The 17,722-nt window shown below is 41.9% G+C and overlaps 1 protein-coding gene across 3 annotated transcripts in view; it reads left to right on the top strand.

Moving 5' to 3' along the window:
• Positions 1-17,722, top strand: part of IKZF3 (IKAROS family zinc finger 3) — a 36,120-nt gene that overhangs the window by 2,608 nt on the left and 15,790 nt on the right. For all 3 annotated transcript variants that reach the window (XM_075116833.1, XM_075116832.1, XM_075116831.1), the window contains exons 2-4: positions 2,753-2,806; positions 4,077-4,187; positions 17,214-17,474. In XM_075116833.1, coding sequence (XP_074972934.1) covers positions 2,753-2,806; positions 4,077-4,187; positions 17,214-17,474 — 426 coding nt within the window. The remainder of the gene's footprint in view (positions 1-2,752; positions 2,807-4,076; positions 4,188-17,213; positions 17,475-17,722) is intronic.

Here is a 17,722-nt window from a genome sequence, read left to right as displayed (position 1 = left end):
TGTGCTTTTCTGAACATTAGGTAGAAATATGGTCTTATTTGTACAGACTTGGGGATGGAAGCTTCCTAGACCTTCTTGTAGCACACTTATGTGACACAGTGAAGGATATAGCTTAAAATAGTTTGCTCGGGAAAGAGACCTGAGGTTAAATATTAAGCGACCACTAAGGCTGTAAAAAAGCTACTTGAGGCTAATATCGTAAAGAAACCAGGTCCTGAGGAGTGGATGTCGGAGGCTTGAAAGTGATACAAGGACTGGGATATTTCTCAACAGAAAAGAGAGACGTTACATGGCGTGTCGTTGTTCTTATCTCTTCAGCAGGATTGTACTGCCCAGCAGCCCCTGGTGGACAGGAACCCCTTGTGCTGAACAAAATGGAGATCAATACACAGAGATGATCTCAAAATTAATTAATGAGCGTTGGGGGGCCGGCTGAGCGGGTCCTGCGGGGCTGCGGCGTGGTTCGGGCGGCACCGCTCTCTAGCAGGTCACCCTGTGGCTGCGGTGCGGAGGTGCTCGGACCAGACGGGCAGCCTGGCTGTTGGGGGTCTTGTGCTGAGCCCAAAAGCTTGCGCTGCTGCGATTTCCCCGACAAGCTGTAGCGATGTATGCATCCTTGGTGGGGTGACTGTGCGCTCGGGAGACGCCCTGGGAGTACAGAGGGTTCTAAACCGATATAGTTATACAGGAATATACACAGAATTACCTGCTTTGAAGCAGCCACCTAGGGGCTCTAAATCTTCATTTCTAGAGCTCCTGGCAGCCCAGGGGAAGGCAGAATTGCTTCAGTTTCCAAGCCACACCTCTCCCCCCACCCAGCAGGCACCCCTTTTGCTTAATCCTGGGGCTTTGACTAGTTCAGTGCTTTGTCACCCAAATGGGGCAACTGCACAGGATTTCTGAATGCAATGAAAATTTAATTCAAGTATTACGGAATAACAGGGATTTCATTGTCTTGCCCAAAGCTTAATTATTTGCACAATTACAAGGGTTTTGTGTAATTTTAAGTATTGATATTATTGCAATGTAAAATTAAAATCAACACTGGAGAGAATTTTGTTCACGTACCGTGTATTTGCTGATGTTTCCCCATCATCACTCATGGTATAAATTGGTCTGTTTGCTTCTTTGTACCTCGCTTTCCCTGGTATGATAAAACGAAACAAAGACAAATTAAGAGCCATAACTATGGAGTTCCTTGATCTTATTTATTTATTTTAAAAATACAGATTTAGTAAATACTTGAACTTTTTTTCATTTAATTCCATGACCAGCTTTAAGACACGAGGCAACGTTCTTAGCTCTAATAAAAGACACTTAACGAAAAGCTTGCATTTGCGCTAAATTTGCATGAAAGGATAGGAGCTCTGATTTAATTTTGGGATACATTTTATAAGCGCTAATAGCTCTACAACTTGTCTCCAGTCAGGAGTTACACCCTGAAGAGCTCAGGCCACTGCTGGATGGCTTGAATTATTAATAAGTCCGTCCTTAAATGGGTTGGTTTTTTCCTTGCTGCTCTTTGGTAACAGCTAGTTAAGAGTAATGGGAACTACAAGCATAATGTAACTTGCAGGCGCATTATGGAGAAATAAGCTGAATGCTTACGTTTAGGAGACAACAGAAGCAACGATTTAAAAAGGATTTGCTGTATAGTTCTAGTGTTGCTTTTTTATTTCTCTGAATTTGCCTTTATTTTCTTGGAGGCATCAGCCCGTCCTCTGTTCATGCAGTTTTTGGATAGCCTCATCTGATAGTAGGCTGCTTTGCCGTAGAGTTAACAGAGCTTTATATTTTGACGTTGCAGAGACCACAAAAATGTTCCATACGCAGTGGTGGTAAAGATAGAGAATTATGGGGTAAATGTCACTAGTGGTTAACACCTCATGGCCACTGCATGTGTATTTCTGTTATGTAACTGCCAGGAATGAATTTTACAAGTCCTGGAGCTATTTTTTTTTAAATTTTTTTATGTTTAAAGATGATAAAGTATTTTCTGGTATGTAAAAAAAAAAAAGCTAAAGGAAAGAAAGGAGGAAGCAAGCAGGTAGCTGTGACACTTGAGAAAATCAGCCCTCATATTCATCACATCTCAAGTCAGCGAGGCATTGAGTAAAGACCTATCTGGACAGGTCGGATCTGTGCCTCCAGTTAAACTTGCCAGCCTAAATTTGGGTGCTGGAGTGGGAGATGTAAATACCTGCAGCTTATATCGTCTTCAGAGCCGTCTGCTGCGCGCTCAGCACTTCTGGAAATGTTGTCCTCTCCAATTCTTAAGAATTCCTGACTCTTGATCCCTATCAGAATTTCTAAGTGGGAATTAGACCTGCATTCCCTTGAAAACCAAGTAGATCTTGCAAAGGTAACAGGGTTTTCCCTTTTTACTGAAAAGGGAGTGTAAAAATATCCCATAATTTGTGCTTTATAGAAATTCACTTCATATAGAGTCACCACTGCTATGCTGTGCTCACAGGGTGCAAGATGAGATGTTAAATCGAAAGCGTAAGTTATTTGGTACTATAATTTTTCTGAAGTTAGAAAATAATCCCTTTTCTGGGTACGTGACACTGCTCAAGATATAGAGAAGTTGTACAACGAAACATAACAATTATTTGGTACTTATTTCTTTGAAAATTTTGCTTTTCCAATTCTGCTTTCAGTCAAGGAAATGGGAATTTAGAAGGCTATAACAACTGTCTCATGAATGGTTCTAAATATTAAACAACTCAGACCACTTTTCTGTCTCTTGCAGATTCACAGGCAGGTATGGACCTAAGTAATTCACAGGAACAGCCCATGGCTGCAGGTACTGTGCTGTTCAAGTCATGTTCTTTCACCTTCTTTTGAAAATTTTTAAGTTTAAATGGAGAAAAATACACAATTTGCATTTTGTTTAGACTCCTAGGACACTGAATTGCACAGTAACAGATACAAAGATGGGAATTAAAGGCAGAAAGTAAATTCTAGAATCAAAATAAGACTGTGGAAGTTCAATATAATATTGGAAAACGATGCTAAAGGGGAAAAAAAACCCTGTGTAGTAAGAAAGGAAAGGTTTTCAGAAGAAAGCTGGAAGTTTTGATTAAGGAAGCAAGAATAATGGGATTCTTTTGGTTGACCGTATTTCTGAAAATATGAAAACAAACCTCTTGTACGAGTTGGACAAGTGTTTTACTTTCTTGTTAATTAAAAAAATAAAACTTTTTTCAGATCCAGTGTAATATTTAGCTTGAGAAGGGTTGGGTTTTGCACTATCCAACTCTTAATAAGTTAAAAAATTTTAACAGCAATTTCACAGTGTTGCTGGGACTTTAAAAACTCACAGGACTGTTGAAAGAAAACACTGTCAGGTTTTTTTGAAACAAAATACTGATCTGAAATCTACAGAACTATGCACAATATTGAGTTAGTCTGTAGTATGGATTGTATGAAAGAGGCTTCGTTTGAAAAACTTCACCCAAATAAATTTCACTATAGTTAAAAATTTGGCTTTATTTCGGAGAAGAGAGGCTTGGATTTCTGGGACGTGCTGCTGCCACAGTGATCAGCAGAAAACTTTCTGATCATATTGATGTTTAAAAAGACATATGTGAAATAAGCAGAGAAGTGCAACTGGGTTCAAAGAGGCTTCCGATTAAACGTGCTTCAGCAGTTTCCTGGCCTGGGGCCAGAATGATTAATATTTTGCCCAAATGAACAAAGTAGAGCTGTGATTCCTCTTCCATGCTCTGAAGAGCTTGCTTGCTTACCTGCTAGCAGCAGTTGTCAGAACACGTATGAGATACAGAGTCACTTATCCGTATGGATTTTATTCCCGTTTTCTTGTCATTTGGAACGACCTCCAGAATAGTTAAATCTGAGCAAAAGCTTAAGACTTAGAGGTGTGCGCGCTCTGCGTGAGAGTTTGTGTATGGCTTTGGGAAGCAAATCCATTCAACCCAACCGCAAGTAATGCATCGGCAGGAAAACCCTTGTGGGCATTGTGAGCGATATATTGGGAGTTTGCAGGTACTGTGAGGTGATCACCTGGAAATATTCCTGGAGCACAAAGAGTTAATTATTGGGCTTTTTTTCAGAAGGACAGGAGGTTTTGACAGACCGTAATCTGAACAAATCCCAGGAAATGGAAAGTATGGATAACGCGGAAGATCTGAAGGAGCACAATCAGTCTAATGAAGAAGCAGGAGGTAAAGTGGAGATTGAATTCTGAAAAATAGTAGTTATATTTTGTCTTTTTTTTCCTCCTTATGCTACGGGAGTGATTAGAAAGTTTATTTGGGATCATGGCTCTGGTTTTCCTGCATGCCTGTAGAAGGAATAACAGTACAGTTAAAGTGTTTCAACACGCTCTAAAGGAGGAGCAACTGTTTTCCATCAGGGAACCTCACGTGCATTTTGTAAAGGTCACTTTTACAGGATCTCTGAAATATGGACAGCAAGATACAAAAGCATGTGCATATGGTGAGCTCTCTTAATGTGTGTTGTAGCACACAAATCCTTAAAAGTAGCCCGCGAATGACAAACGCCTGCGTTAGGACTCCACTTGCCATTAACATTGCTAAGCTACTCTGACAGCTGAAAAATAACTTGGCAATTTTTTTTTATTTGAAAGAAAGGACAATTTACCTCAAATTTGTAGGACACCTCAGCCGTGTAAAATTTAAAGCTGTAGCGGTAATCTGAACTTTAAACTGTGGGTGAACAGAAGGTTGGTTGGCCTGCTGTGTTTAATTTGAACAGTAAACCCTATACAACTCTGAAAGAAGACAGAGGTATGAATAAAATCTTGAACCAGTATGTACTATTTTTTATTTAAAGGATCCTACATAAATGCATATGCCTGTGTGTCTTTAAAAACTATAGGCCCTCTTCCCTTATTAGCTAAAGCAGCAGCTTCTGGACTCGCCGATCCTGCTGGCCCTCAGAGTTCAGGATTTGTGTATGGGTGCATGACACAGCTGCAGAGCAAGAGGCTTTGAATTTCTTCCTTGATGTAGAAGCTCATAAACTGAAATCACAGCACTAATAAACATTCCTGCCAGTGAGCTGAGCGTGTTCATTTATGCCAGTTCTCAACCACAAACAGTGAAAAATGCTGCCTGGTAGAGGATGTGGTATACATATGCTGGGGAAAAGACACATTGTTTTACCAGTTTCATGTTGCCTTTCAAGTACTGCATGTCCATGGCAGTACAGCAGTGTCAAGACAAATTATGTCTGTGGCTTTGGTTAGTAGTTTTGAGGTAGCGTTTACAAATCACATGAATCAAGTAAAACACTAAAGAATTGTCTCTGTTTTGGTTGCCCAAGTAGCCTTTGTTGTTCCCTGGAACACAAATGTGATTATTTTGGACTAAAATGAAATGTTCAGAGGTTAAACTTTTGCATTATTAAAGATTAAACTTTTTATATTTGTTAACAAAGTACAAACCAACATAAAATGCTCAAGGGAGTGTGGCACTAACAAAAGAGGCCATGAGGAGGGTGAAATTAATCCCGCTTGGGTACCTACAGCACTGGGGTCTAGAGCTGTCCTGGTGCCTGGCCTTTCTTGACAGTCGATGGAGAGAGCACGCAGGTTTTCTGACCCAGCTTGGGTGCCTGCCTTAGGATGAGGTGCCTCGTGTCCCCAGGGCAGCTGCTTCTTAGCAGGGCTCCATTTGTGGTCAGTGGAGAGTAGTTGAGAGCGTAGGTGCCTGCGGTATAGAATCTGGCTTGGGCAGGTGAGTTCTGCTCTGCTTACCCTAAAAAGAAATGTTTAATGTTTTTATCCACAGAACATGAAAGGCTTGAGCCTTTTCTACATCCAAGGAATCTGACATCTCTTTCCCCCAGTACATAAAACATTCACAGCCATATTCCAGCTGTTTGTCCACCCTTTATGCTATTTCCCCTTGCACTAACTTGCTGCTTTTACTTCTGCTTTCCCAGTGCCCGTGCCCTGCGCCCCCTCTAGCTGCTAAGCCATGGGTACAGGAAGCCAGGGCAGGGATTCTTTCACAAACCCCTCAGTATTAACCATCCAAGAGGAATTGCCCTAGCTTTTTCCTCAGCTTCCCATTCCAGGAGCACTGCCTATACCACTTGCACTCACAGCATCACGCCATCTAGCACGTCTTTTTTCAGTTCCTTGGCTATGTTATGCCCTTCAGCTTCAGTACCGCTTCCCAGGCTCTTTTAAGTCAGGTACAACTATTCATATTGATACTGCTCTAATATACGATTCATTTTTTATATTGCTGATGATCTCTTCAAGCCTCTTTACAGTTTGTTCTGGAATGCAGATACTGAGAATGGACATCTCAAAGATAACAGTATAAATATCAATAAAACATCATTTCACTCTGACAGACTCCCTTACCATTAGAGCGCTCAGTCATTATAAAGTGAGTACGAACCTGTTCAGTATCACAGTGCTCCATTCTTTGAGTCTCACTGTAGGAATAAAGACAGGATTGCTAGGAGAAAGCTGCTTTAAATGCACAAAAAAGACAGCTACAGTTACTTAGTGTTAAACGGCATAAAATAAAATACATCTTGTGTTTACTTCATTGATTCACATACAGTTCTCTGCAATCATTCTGATACCAGAAGCACAATAAATCTTAAATATTTAAGCACGCTGCACCAGTACTCTAGGCTGTGCGAATATCAGTAGGTGTATTGAAATGTCTTCCTAAAGCCCCGCGCCACGTCAGTCGCTGCTAGGTACTAAAATTCACAAATAATCTTAGCTTTCGTGTCGTGCCTCCTGTGCGACACTAGCAGCCACGGTAGCCACCGAGCAGTCCTTGCGGGTCAGTAACTAGCTGTCTTACTCGTAGCTAGGTGGAACTCCGTTCCGACAGCACTGCCCTGGTGGGAGCGTTATCGTTCAGGGATCACTAACACTGGTAAAAATGAATATTTAGTGTTCTCCGTAATCAGAGAATAGAAATATCATCGGTGATGGCTCTTGGGAAATGGATTACGTCCTGCCTACACCTGAAAAGTCTGTCAGTTCAAAGGAGGAAAAAAAAGCTGTTTGGCACTTCTCCAGGTGTGATCACTAATACCCTCATTATTTCTCTGTAAATCTGAAATGTAATGAGAAACGTTTGTGTGGTTCTCGTGATTGTGGTATTCGTGATCCATCCCTGCTGTGAGTGAGCAATTCCGCTTCAGCGTCTTCACGATTCGTCGTTGATGATAGCCTGCATCACAGAAAACTCCTTTTTTTTTTTCAATGATCCATGCCATGGGGTTTGTTCCACCTGCTGAAGGCCACCATGAGAACATGAGGCCACTGGCTCATAGAGTGAGATCAAGCATTTGCTAGCCTGCTTTCCACTGCCTTAGTATGTCTATAACGCCTTTTTTTTTCAGTACAATTACATCTGGTTTTCCCACATTTCGTCAAGCATTCCTAGGAAGTAGTAATCTCCCACTTTCTGGGACTATGCATTTTTTGTGAATCTTGCATTATTAACAGGTGACACTCTAACCACATCGTGGGGACTTATTCTGAGACTTTGAGCAGAAGTTGGAGCCTGGTCAAATCGAGATGTTGTCTGACTCTGGTTTGGCGGAGCCTTTTGTGTTTGCTCTGCAGAAAGTGGCACTGGGGTCCTTTCAAAAGGCTACAGAAGCGTCGTAAAGGCACTAAATAGCGTATAGGGCTGAAACGTCATCGCAACTGGTGCTCTTTTGGCATTAAAAAATCCACTTTTTCCACAAACAGTTCCATATTTGTGCTCCTCCAAGCACACGCAAACACACAGGCTGATGCGCTGTTCATTATGTCTGTGCCATAACTGATGGAGGTGAGGTGCCACTAGATGAAAACAATTCAACCTGCCCTATTATACACCCCTCTTAAAAGGGCTTCAGCTGTGATGATTGCTAAGTATAGGGCAAACAATCAAGCAGAAGGCTATGGTAATAAGTTAATTAAAAGCTTGATGGAGAACAAGAAAAAAAAAAGAAAGAAGAAAAAAACCCCTCTTTTTGCCTCAAGGGAATGGAAGCTGCATGCTGTGGTGCACATGGTGTATGCTTGCCTGCAACCATAAAAATACACTGTTCCCATGGTGCTTCCTGTATCTAGTCTGAAAAGAGACGAGCAATGAGGCAGATAGGGGAGGAAGCGCTTAATTTCCCTTGTTTCTTTATGCGCCCCCAACACTGTTACCTTTGGTGGCCAAAGGAAAAGCGTCCTCAGTGTAAAAATTCAACAAAAAAAGCTACGTTCTTTCCTATGGGAGTCACGGTTGAGCACAAGGGTTTAATTATGTCTTAATTCCCTCATCTGTTGAGGCAGACAACTTTTTGGGTGTTATGAATGTCAGCTAGCTTTCATGGTTGTGAAATAAAAAGAAATAGAAGCCACATTTGTGGTTTATGGATGCTAATTGCTGCTGCATTTAGGTGTGTGAAAGGGGGCGGTTAAAAGGCTGGAGTGAGACAGGAGAGGATGACAAACCCTCGCTTAGGCGCGTACTGAGGTTCCAGTGGTGCTGCTAGCACACGCACTTAGCTGCTCGAAAAGGAAGTGCCGTTTGTTTTTTATCAGAATATTACATCTCCCAAGCCCAGATCGAGCCCTGCCACTCATGGGACTCAGGGGTTATCTCACAACATCAGCAGTACTGTGCTGCAGAAGTTCACTTAACAGGGGATTTCTGTAAGTGTTAAAACCAGGCAAGGAGCCTGTACTGCTTAACTGTGTCAAGCCTCTGCGCTTTGGTGGCTATGCATGAACTGAAAGTCGCATCTGAGTGTTATCAACAAAAGATCCTCTTGACTTTGTTTTATCTCTACAGTACTGTACTATCAGCAGCAGGAATGCTGCCAAGCACGTTCAGTGACATCAACACAGCCAGTTGTGTCACCACAGCCTGTAAATGATTGACACCAGCTTGGACGATGGTGCGCGATGGGTGGCCCAGAGCACCCAGGGCTGGTACAGAAACTCGGGTATTTTGATTGCCTTGAAATAATCAGAAAAGTCCGGCTAGTTCTTATTCCAATTAACCCATTATAGCTAGCAGAAAACAAAATCTGCTTTGGGGATAGTTTACACCGATAGTCAGGACATCAGATGAGACGAGGCCTGGAAGGAGAATGGTTACACAGCCTTACTCAATAGATGGTGGACTCCTTGCCATAACTTCAAAACAGCATTTTTCCTCACTTGTTCTACGGTGTGTATCTCTGACTCGTACAAATTAATTCCTTGAAATTAAAAGTGAGAGAAATACTTACTCCTTTGGCATAGAAATAAAATCTAGTCCAGGGTAGATGAGCTGTGGTGTGTTCCCTCCCCGCTCCCCCCACAGGAAATAAGTGAAGATGAAGAAAACTGCCCTAAGAACTCCCATCACCATGTCATTGTAGAAAATAATCCATTTTTAGAAATATAGGTTGGTGGAAAGGAAATCAGTTAATGAAGATGACTCATGTTTTGCCCCCAAACTAGGCTGTTCAGTTGGCACAAAATGTGTGAGTTTAAGGGGCAAGTTTACTGGTGTTTGTGCTGCTGGAGAGGTATCGGAAAGCAGAAATAAATCCACGAGAGTCAAAACTTTGCTAAAATGCAGCAAATAGTTCCATGAGCGTTGGAATCGGTGAGGCTGGGTTTCCAGTGGGGTTGTGTCTTGTTGCTGGCTGACTTTTAGTTGAATTATGCAAAGTTCGCATCGCATGCTCGACACTGTATTTTACTGCTGGTACCTCGGGCTAGCTTTGCCGTGCTCTCAGCACCCTCTCCCATCACACTGCATTCAGGTGCTCCAGTACTTGCTCCTGTTTTTGATCCTGCTGCTGCTCTGCAGAAGCTGTTACAGACTTTGTTTAACTCGGAGCTCAATTCCGTATATTCTTGTTGAACACCGTTGCTGCAGCTCGCCTGCCAAGCGTGCCAAAGGCACCGCCTGTTTCTCCTGATGCAGGAGCACCACCTCCAGGAGTGGTTTTGGGAGACGCAGGTGCTCCTGGGCCATGTGTTGAGCAGGCCCTTGTCAGGATAGGGTCCTTCGGGGAAGCCTTCCCCTCTGCCAGATAGGGCTGGATTTGGTGTACGGGTCAGCAGGCTACTGAGGGAACACAGAGCGGATGCATACGCTTCTCTAGGAGACCTGGCTAAAAGTAAACCACAAGTATTCGATTATAAAAACCTCAATTTGGAGAGAATGTACTTGTAATCTAAACTGCAAGTCTCAGATTCTGGATTATTTACTACTGGAAGATTTTTATAGTCGAATCAAATCAATACACTGAGGTTTGTGAAGATTACGGTGTTCAAGGATTTTGAGCAGCATCTTAACCGAGCTCTTGTCTTCAGCTTATAGGTGTTAAAATTCCATTAATATTTGTCACATATTTCCCTGTTCTTCATATCATACAATATTTTCTCTTCATATTATTTTTTTTTTTTTAGAATAAAACATGAGTATATCGCATCGTAAGAAAGACTTTTGGGAGATGAATTAAAAAAGGCTAAATGAAACTACACTTTCAACTTCTCGGATTTGAAGTTCATTTGAAAAAGCAGTTGACCAGAGACGATCATGCCTGAGTGGTCGTATTAGTAATAGGTCCCTTGATATAACTAATGAAGGCGATTATCTGAATTTAACATGTGGCCTTTTTCAGTCTGACTGTTAGGTCCAGATGTTCTCTGATTAACTGTCTAATTGAAGTCTGATTTAACGGTTGTGATTGTATCTGCCTTTCTGGACTTTAGGAATTGTAATTTTAGAAATGTTTGCGATGAGTGATGTTATCTTAACTGTAACAGAAGGGAAGAACTGGTACAGTCTCATCATCCTCTGCGCTTTTTTTTTTAAGAGGGAGACTTTAAAGACATTAAGATTTGGAAGGATAGTGTTAACAGGTGTCATAAACGAAACAAAATTCATCTGGGAGAGGCTTTGGAAACTCCGGGCACTGTAGGCCGGGGATGTGGGACGGCGTTCCCTCCGATCCTCTGTGCTCCTGCGCACCACTAGGGGTAGAGGCGGTTGAGGAAAAATGGCAAGCTGTTGACATTCTTTTTTTTATTTAAAAAAATAAAAATAAAATCCCATGATAGTTTAGCATAGTACCAACCATAGTTTTCTAGCCCCTGGTCATATTGTCTCAGGTAATAGTATTGTGCTTCCCCAAATTCTGTTTGTAGTGTCAGTTAAATGCATTATTTTTCATTTCCTTCCCTAAACCATGGCCTAGTGCTGCCTGGGGTTGCTGTGCAGTCGGCCTGTTTAGCTCCCGCTTTGGTAGCACGTGGTTTCGGATAACATTATTCCTTTATTGCTATTTCTGTTAGTATAACTTTAACATATTTTGGAATCCTTTTGAAGGAAAGTCCTGAAAATCCCACTAGAATATTGTGGCATAATATTAGGCAGAAATTGGTAATAGATGGGAAGTGTTGGGTATGAAATTATGGATTTACACAGGAATATACATGTTTAAAAGAAAAATCCTTGTATTTGAATAAGATCCTTTCAGAACCAGTTATGTAACTCCAGTCTCCTGGCTCCCATGAGCTTGGAGGCGATGTGCAGTGTTTGATTCTTTTTTGTTGTTGTTGTAATTAATTGTACAACTAAATAAATTATACTGCGTTTTAACAATAGAAAGACACTGGTATTATTGAAGTAGAAAATACACATCCGAGTGCTTGGAAAATGATGCCTGGTTTGGGTTTGTTTTTTTTTTTTCCTTTCCAATTCTCAGCGCTGCATTTCAGTTTGATTTGTTCCTATTTTTGTTTCAAGCCACAATAAAAACAAGGAAACTCATTACCATAGAGCATGCACTCCACAAAGGGGAATTATGAAAGTTTCTCTCCTATTTTTAGAAGTGAAATTTCCACCAGGTGCATACTGCACTGGTTCGTTTAGGAATTACCACTCAAGTATTCTTTATGCAGCGTCTGAATTCAATAGACGCTTGGGGTTTGTGCAAAAAGGGATATGGAACAACAGCGCTGAGAAAATACTGGAAGGCACAAAGATAAAATAAAATCCAAGCCAGAATCTCCAAGTAATAATTTTTAGTAAGTCAAGGAAGTGAAATCTCTGGATTTCCAGCGCGCCGTGGAACAGAAGTGCTGAATGCAGCGCTTGGGCTGTTTCAGTGCAGGAGAGTCTGCTGTGGCCTGTGGTGGCACAAAAAGGGCACCGCGGCCGTGGGGACGCCTGGGCGGGACAAGCCCGGGGGCGTACGCGCTGTACGAGGGGCCTCGCGCTTGCTGCCGCTGCCTCTTCCTTGCTGCTGTCGCCCGTGCTGTCTAGCTGAAAGCTGGGACTGCTTCTAGGTGATGGCTTCTGCCTCTGCCGGCAAACGACGATCTGCTTAAAGCACCCCTGGTCTTGCGAGGAAGGGCGTTTATCACCGGAGTCAGTGGAAGGAACAAAGCCAGGTCGGGCCAAAAAGGCTTGAACCCCTTTCCCTTCCCTAGAACTGGTGTCTGCAGCGGGGTCGAAGACAGACATGGGAAAAAGTTGCCTTATCTCTGACTGTGTTGAAAAAAACCCTGTTGTGTCACTTCACATTTTATAATTCCCCATCACTTATAGTCTCCACGTTTTCAATGTATATGTTTATGTCACGTGTAATTGTTTTCTTCTTGTTAATTAAGGAAAGAACCCTTAGGTGTAGCACTGTTTGGGTTTTCTATTTTTTTTTTAACTCCCCCCCCATTTGTAATTTCGACGGCATGCACTGCAAACCTCTCTTTATTCATTAAGGAATATGGGTGTTTTTTAATTCATGACATATCTTCCCCCACGGTGCGTTAATTCCATTGTAGAGGTGTTTTTCATAAACATGCAGGATTCTGACTTTAATTTGGAAACTCCGCTGACTTTTTCAGTTTCACCACGTATATTTGTTCTGTTTCAAGCTGGTTTAGGTGAAGGAATCTCGCATTCTGGGAGGGGACCAACTCTAGCACGCGCACGCTACGGTTTGGTTTTATACTGCTATTTCTGGGGACAATTTGTGGAGATAACAGTGATGAATCATCAGTTAATACCTGTCAAATCCAGGTAGTCACAAGAATCCTTCGATATGCACACGTATAGACTCCCTTCTTGTTCTTCTGCATCTGAATCCTATTAACAGCTGTCAAAACCTGGTAAACTATTTATATGCTTTCACAATTTGTTTAATTGGATAGTTAGGAAATGGCATACAGGAAAAGCTTTTCTTTTTTCTTTTTTTTTTCTTTAGTCTGGCTGAACATCTGTAGCATTAGGGGCTCATTATCTCTGAATTGGCATAGCAAATCAGCAGCATCATTAAAATGCCACATTAAGATGATTAAGTTTCTTTGTTATCCAGTTGACTTTTTGCATGTGCTGAGGATTTCACGATTATGACCCCACTCCTTGTAAAACACTTGAGCAACATCACCCTTTTGTGCCGTTGTCTTTAATAGCTTCTGGTTTTTATTCTTTGTGCTTTTCATAACACCGCTGGCAAACTTTGCTTAACAACAGTACAAAACTTACGTTCTTCTCTCTATATTTGATGCCAAGGTCTTGGATTAAATATAGTAATTGGGGGTTTTTCCTCTGAGACTTCCTCCTAGAGAGAATGGCTAAGGTAATGCTCTAACTTGTCCTAATTGTTTGCTGCTATTGACTTCTTTTTTTATTAAAGCATTTTATAGAACATATACAAGCACTGCTCATGTGGTGACTCAGTCTGAAGCTGCCACCACAGCTTTATTTTGGATTTTTTCCAGAACCCATTGTTTTTACAGTGTTTCAGGTGAAACAAAAATATTACTCTGGAGTATGTCTTTCATCTTGTAATCATCTCCCCAGGAAATGAAACCATGTGCATCAGCCTTAACGCATCACACTGGTACTTTGTTGTGTAAAATCTACTTTTTTTTCTGCAGTGTGTATTACCTTCATGAACTGCCTCAAGAAAAATAGTTACCTGGGTTGGACACCATGAAGGGTTTTTTCCTCTTAGAACCTCTTTACTTTCCTGAGCAGAGAAGAGATGACAACAGTTCTTTTTTCAGCTGGGGGAACTTTGTTAAGTGTTGTTAGGGATAACTGTGTTTTTTCTCAGTTAGATTTCTCTTTTCTACTTGAATTTACAGCCACCTTCCTCTTAGTTAAGGCGGACCAGCCTGGAAACTCCCTAATCTCATTAAAATACATTGATATGATTTTTAAGTGACAGTTACAAAGCTTTCCACACGGCTGCCAGTCTCCTGATCTGACAGTATTCTCTGTGCGTGCCCATACCCAGAGCAAAAGTCAGGGCTGAAAAAGGAATTTGGTTGCTTCAGACCTCTGCAACCACTTGGCTCATGTTGGGCTGACCTGTGCTGAGCCATCTCTTCCTCAGGCTGCTTTGTACCAACGCTTTCTTCTGCGCTGCTGTCAGGAAGGCAGAGTCGACTCTAAACGAGTAACAGGTGTGTTAGGGCAGAAAAATCCCAACCCTTTTAACATTTATTTGGTTTCAAAAAGCCTCTTCCCTAGTGGCTTCTGCTGTCCGTTGTTCTCCGTCGTCAGAAGGTGAATTTTTCCGTTGAGGTTCTTCAAATGCCTACATGCAAACTGAAAAGCACCCGAGCTTTGGTGGGATATCACCGACAGCTGGAGCGGTGCTTGCTGGGGGGAGGCGGCGGTGGAAAAGCCTTGATAGAACTCAGGTGCATCCTTCTCTGTTACTATAAGAAAACGCAAGTATTGCGAGCAGTCAGCAGGCAGTATGGAAAATGCAGAGGTAATTATTTTCCGCAGTGGAACCATAGGATGGCTTGCCCAGTTTGTGCCAGTCAGCAAGTGCTTGCCATGGGGAACTCAAACCAGCGTTCGTGCTCTGCTAACTGGCCTCTGGCCTAACTCTGTAAGAGAGTGAAAAGCTGTGAGCCATGAACTTGTGGTGAGAAACAGTAGAGAACGGTAGAGAAGTCTCCTCGGTTGGAGGTTACAACTAGTCCTCCACTGCTAAGCAATTGCATTTGATGCAGACAAAAGGTGAGACGTTAAGTAGAAAGTGGGAATTGAAATTGTTTCTGAAAGTACCAACAAGGTGCAGCTGCAACGTGTACTTCCTTTTACCAGGCTGCGCAGGATGTAGCAAATTATTTTGGAACTGACCCCTTTAGAGAGGGAAAAAACCCAACCAACCCCAAAACCTTCTTTTTCCTTTTTTTTTTTTTCCTTTGGAAAAGAGATTCTGTTGAAAGCTGCTTTCAGCAACTGGCAATAATTTTTCCTTAGAGTGATGGAAATGGAGGCATAAACTAATTTTGAAGGCGTCTTGATGGCAGGATCACCCTCGCACCCTCAGATGTGAAGATGGCAGCAGAAGGTACCTGCAGAGGAAACCCTGTTTCAGTGGAAGCAGGAACCCCCGGGATGTGAAGCAGAGCTGGTACTGAAGAAGGTGCAGTGAAAAACAGCCCGTTTGTAGGTGACTCTGGACCTCCCTGTGACCCTCTGAGCAAACACCCAAAGCTGCGTGAGCTCTTCTGGGACCAGGGCAGCCAGTCCCAGGACTAAACTCTCAAAACCCGACCTGGGATAGGGGGATAAAAACACACAACATGGGCAAAAAAGCCACCCTTCCGCAGATACCATCGTCTAGGGAGAGCACCAAGAGGAATCTCGGAGTTTTCCACGCTACTGTGGATTCTTGCATAGGATGGAGAAATTATCACCCACCTGTTTCTTCCACCTCACTTCAGCCCAGAATAAGATAGGTTGGCTGGGCTTAGTGCAAATATTTAGGATGGAGGAGTGATTTTATCACTAAAAGATAGTTCACAATTTTGATTTCATGAAAGTACTGGTTGCCAGATCTTTATTTTTCAGTGCCGCTTTTATGTTGCCACCTCATTTTCGCTGTCACCCATTGTTTGTTCTCGGCATTTGATGTGGTTTATTACTCAGAACCAGAGCTAATACATATTCAGCAGTCCACGTTCTGTACTTGGGAGAAAGGACAAGTGATTAAGTGCCATATTTAACTGTCTAACCCTCAGTTTGAGAGAGGAGCAGGTGGCCATGAGAACAATACTTTCAAACAGGAAGCTATGTATTCTATCTCTTAGTGCTTTTCTTCACTTGGTAGCTTGAGGCACAGCTCAGGTTTCAGCCGTAGCCTAGCTCTCGTCTAGATGGAAAAGTCAGCTTTAAGCAGAAAAAAAGCTGTCCTGTCTATTCGTACGGATTTTAATGCAAATGCTGGTAATGCTGGAGTTAATAGTGGGAAGGAAATTCAGCAACATAAGTTGGGAATCATCAGCTGTTTATATAGTGTGACCAATTTGCTTATATTTTCACGTGGGACTATTATTGCTAGTGAATTATTAGCTACTTGTTACGTTCTCCTCTTGTGAAAATGCATTCATTTAAGGCAATGTCTTTGGTTTCCTCTGGAGGTGGCTACAGGTCCAGGAACCTACTCGAAGGCCACAAATGCTGATCTTCATGAGTCCTTGGGTTCTTTGCCACATACTCGCATTATGACTTCTGGCAAATCTTTTAACGTTTCTGGGATACATTTATTTATCGGGAAATCTTTACCCTGCCTCTGCTGGTTTTACTCACATAGTAACCTTATGATACAGGTATCAAGGTTATTGGATGCTCCTCACACCTTTGAGATTTTTGGATAAAAATTGCAATTTGCAAGTGAAAATTAGGATTATTGGTTAGGCTTAACTGAGGAGAATCTGTACCAGGGAGCGCTGGAAGTCTTGTACTGGATCAGACATATTTCTTAGGCATGGTTCAAGCACCAGAGGTTCCACGGGAAGACAGAAGGATCCTTTTTAATGTGTGTCTTTATTTCCAGTTCACAGGAACAGCCTGAGACACTAAGTGCTACAGGTTGATTGTGAGTTGTGGGAATGAGTTATTTGCTTTTGAATCCTGAGTAGTACCCTGTAATTGCAGGAGGAGTCTGTACTGTATTATACTTTTATAATCTGTAGAAGGGAATTATCCATCAATGGTAATTAACAGGCAAGTTGATACTTTTGAAGGTTATCTCACTGCATTATTAAGTGTACTTGACCCATGAAGATTCACGTCTCGACTGCATTTCCTCATCTTTGGGTGTTTAAGTAAAACTTTTGGGAAGATCGGTAACGTAATTTTATGTAATTTGTGGTGAGTTTTTTTTCCTAAGAGACTTTGTTGTGCCTAATTTGAGCATTTTTTCACTCTTGTGCTTTGTTTTACCTGCAGATGATGTGGTTAAAGTGAAAGGTGAATACAGTGAAAGAGAGGAGAGTGCTTTAAATTCAGAGCCTATGGAAAACCCAGAAGAATCTGAAATGCCTTACGCCTATCCCAGAGAATACAATGAATATGAAAGCATTAAACTGGAAAGACATTCTGGTTCATATGACAACGTCAGGCCAGCTAGTGGAAAAATGAATTGTGATATCTGTGGATTAGCCTGCATTAGCCTCAATGTCTTGATGGTTCATAAACGTAGCCACACTGGTAAATATCCCTATATTGTTCTTGTAAAAGCTGAATACTGAAAGGTTAATAATTTGTAACCTAGATTACTTATTTTAAAAAAGGATACCAACATCAGGATTTCCTTGTTCTGTCCTTCATGCCACATGTGATCTCTAGCAAGTTACTCACTTTCCTGTGCCTCTCTTTACCCACCTTTCTTCTTCTCAGGATGAATGTTAGTAAAAGCATGTTCGTGAGGCATTTTAAGAATTTTGGATGAAAGGCAC

The sequence above is a fragment of the Phalacrocorax aristotelis genome, chromosome 23, assembly GCF_949628215.1.
Source record: "Phalacrocorax aristotelis chromosome 23, bGulAri2.1, whole genome shotgun sequence".
Classification (NCBI taxonomy): Eukaryota; Metazoa; Chordata; class Aves; order Suliformes; family Phalacrocoracidae; genus Phalacrocorax; species Phalacrocorax aristotelis.
The sequence above is the reverse complement of the archived record's forward strand: the minus strand, read 5'-3'. Positions and strand labels throughout refer to the sequence as shown.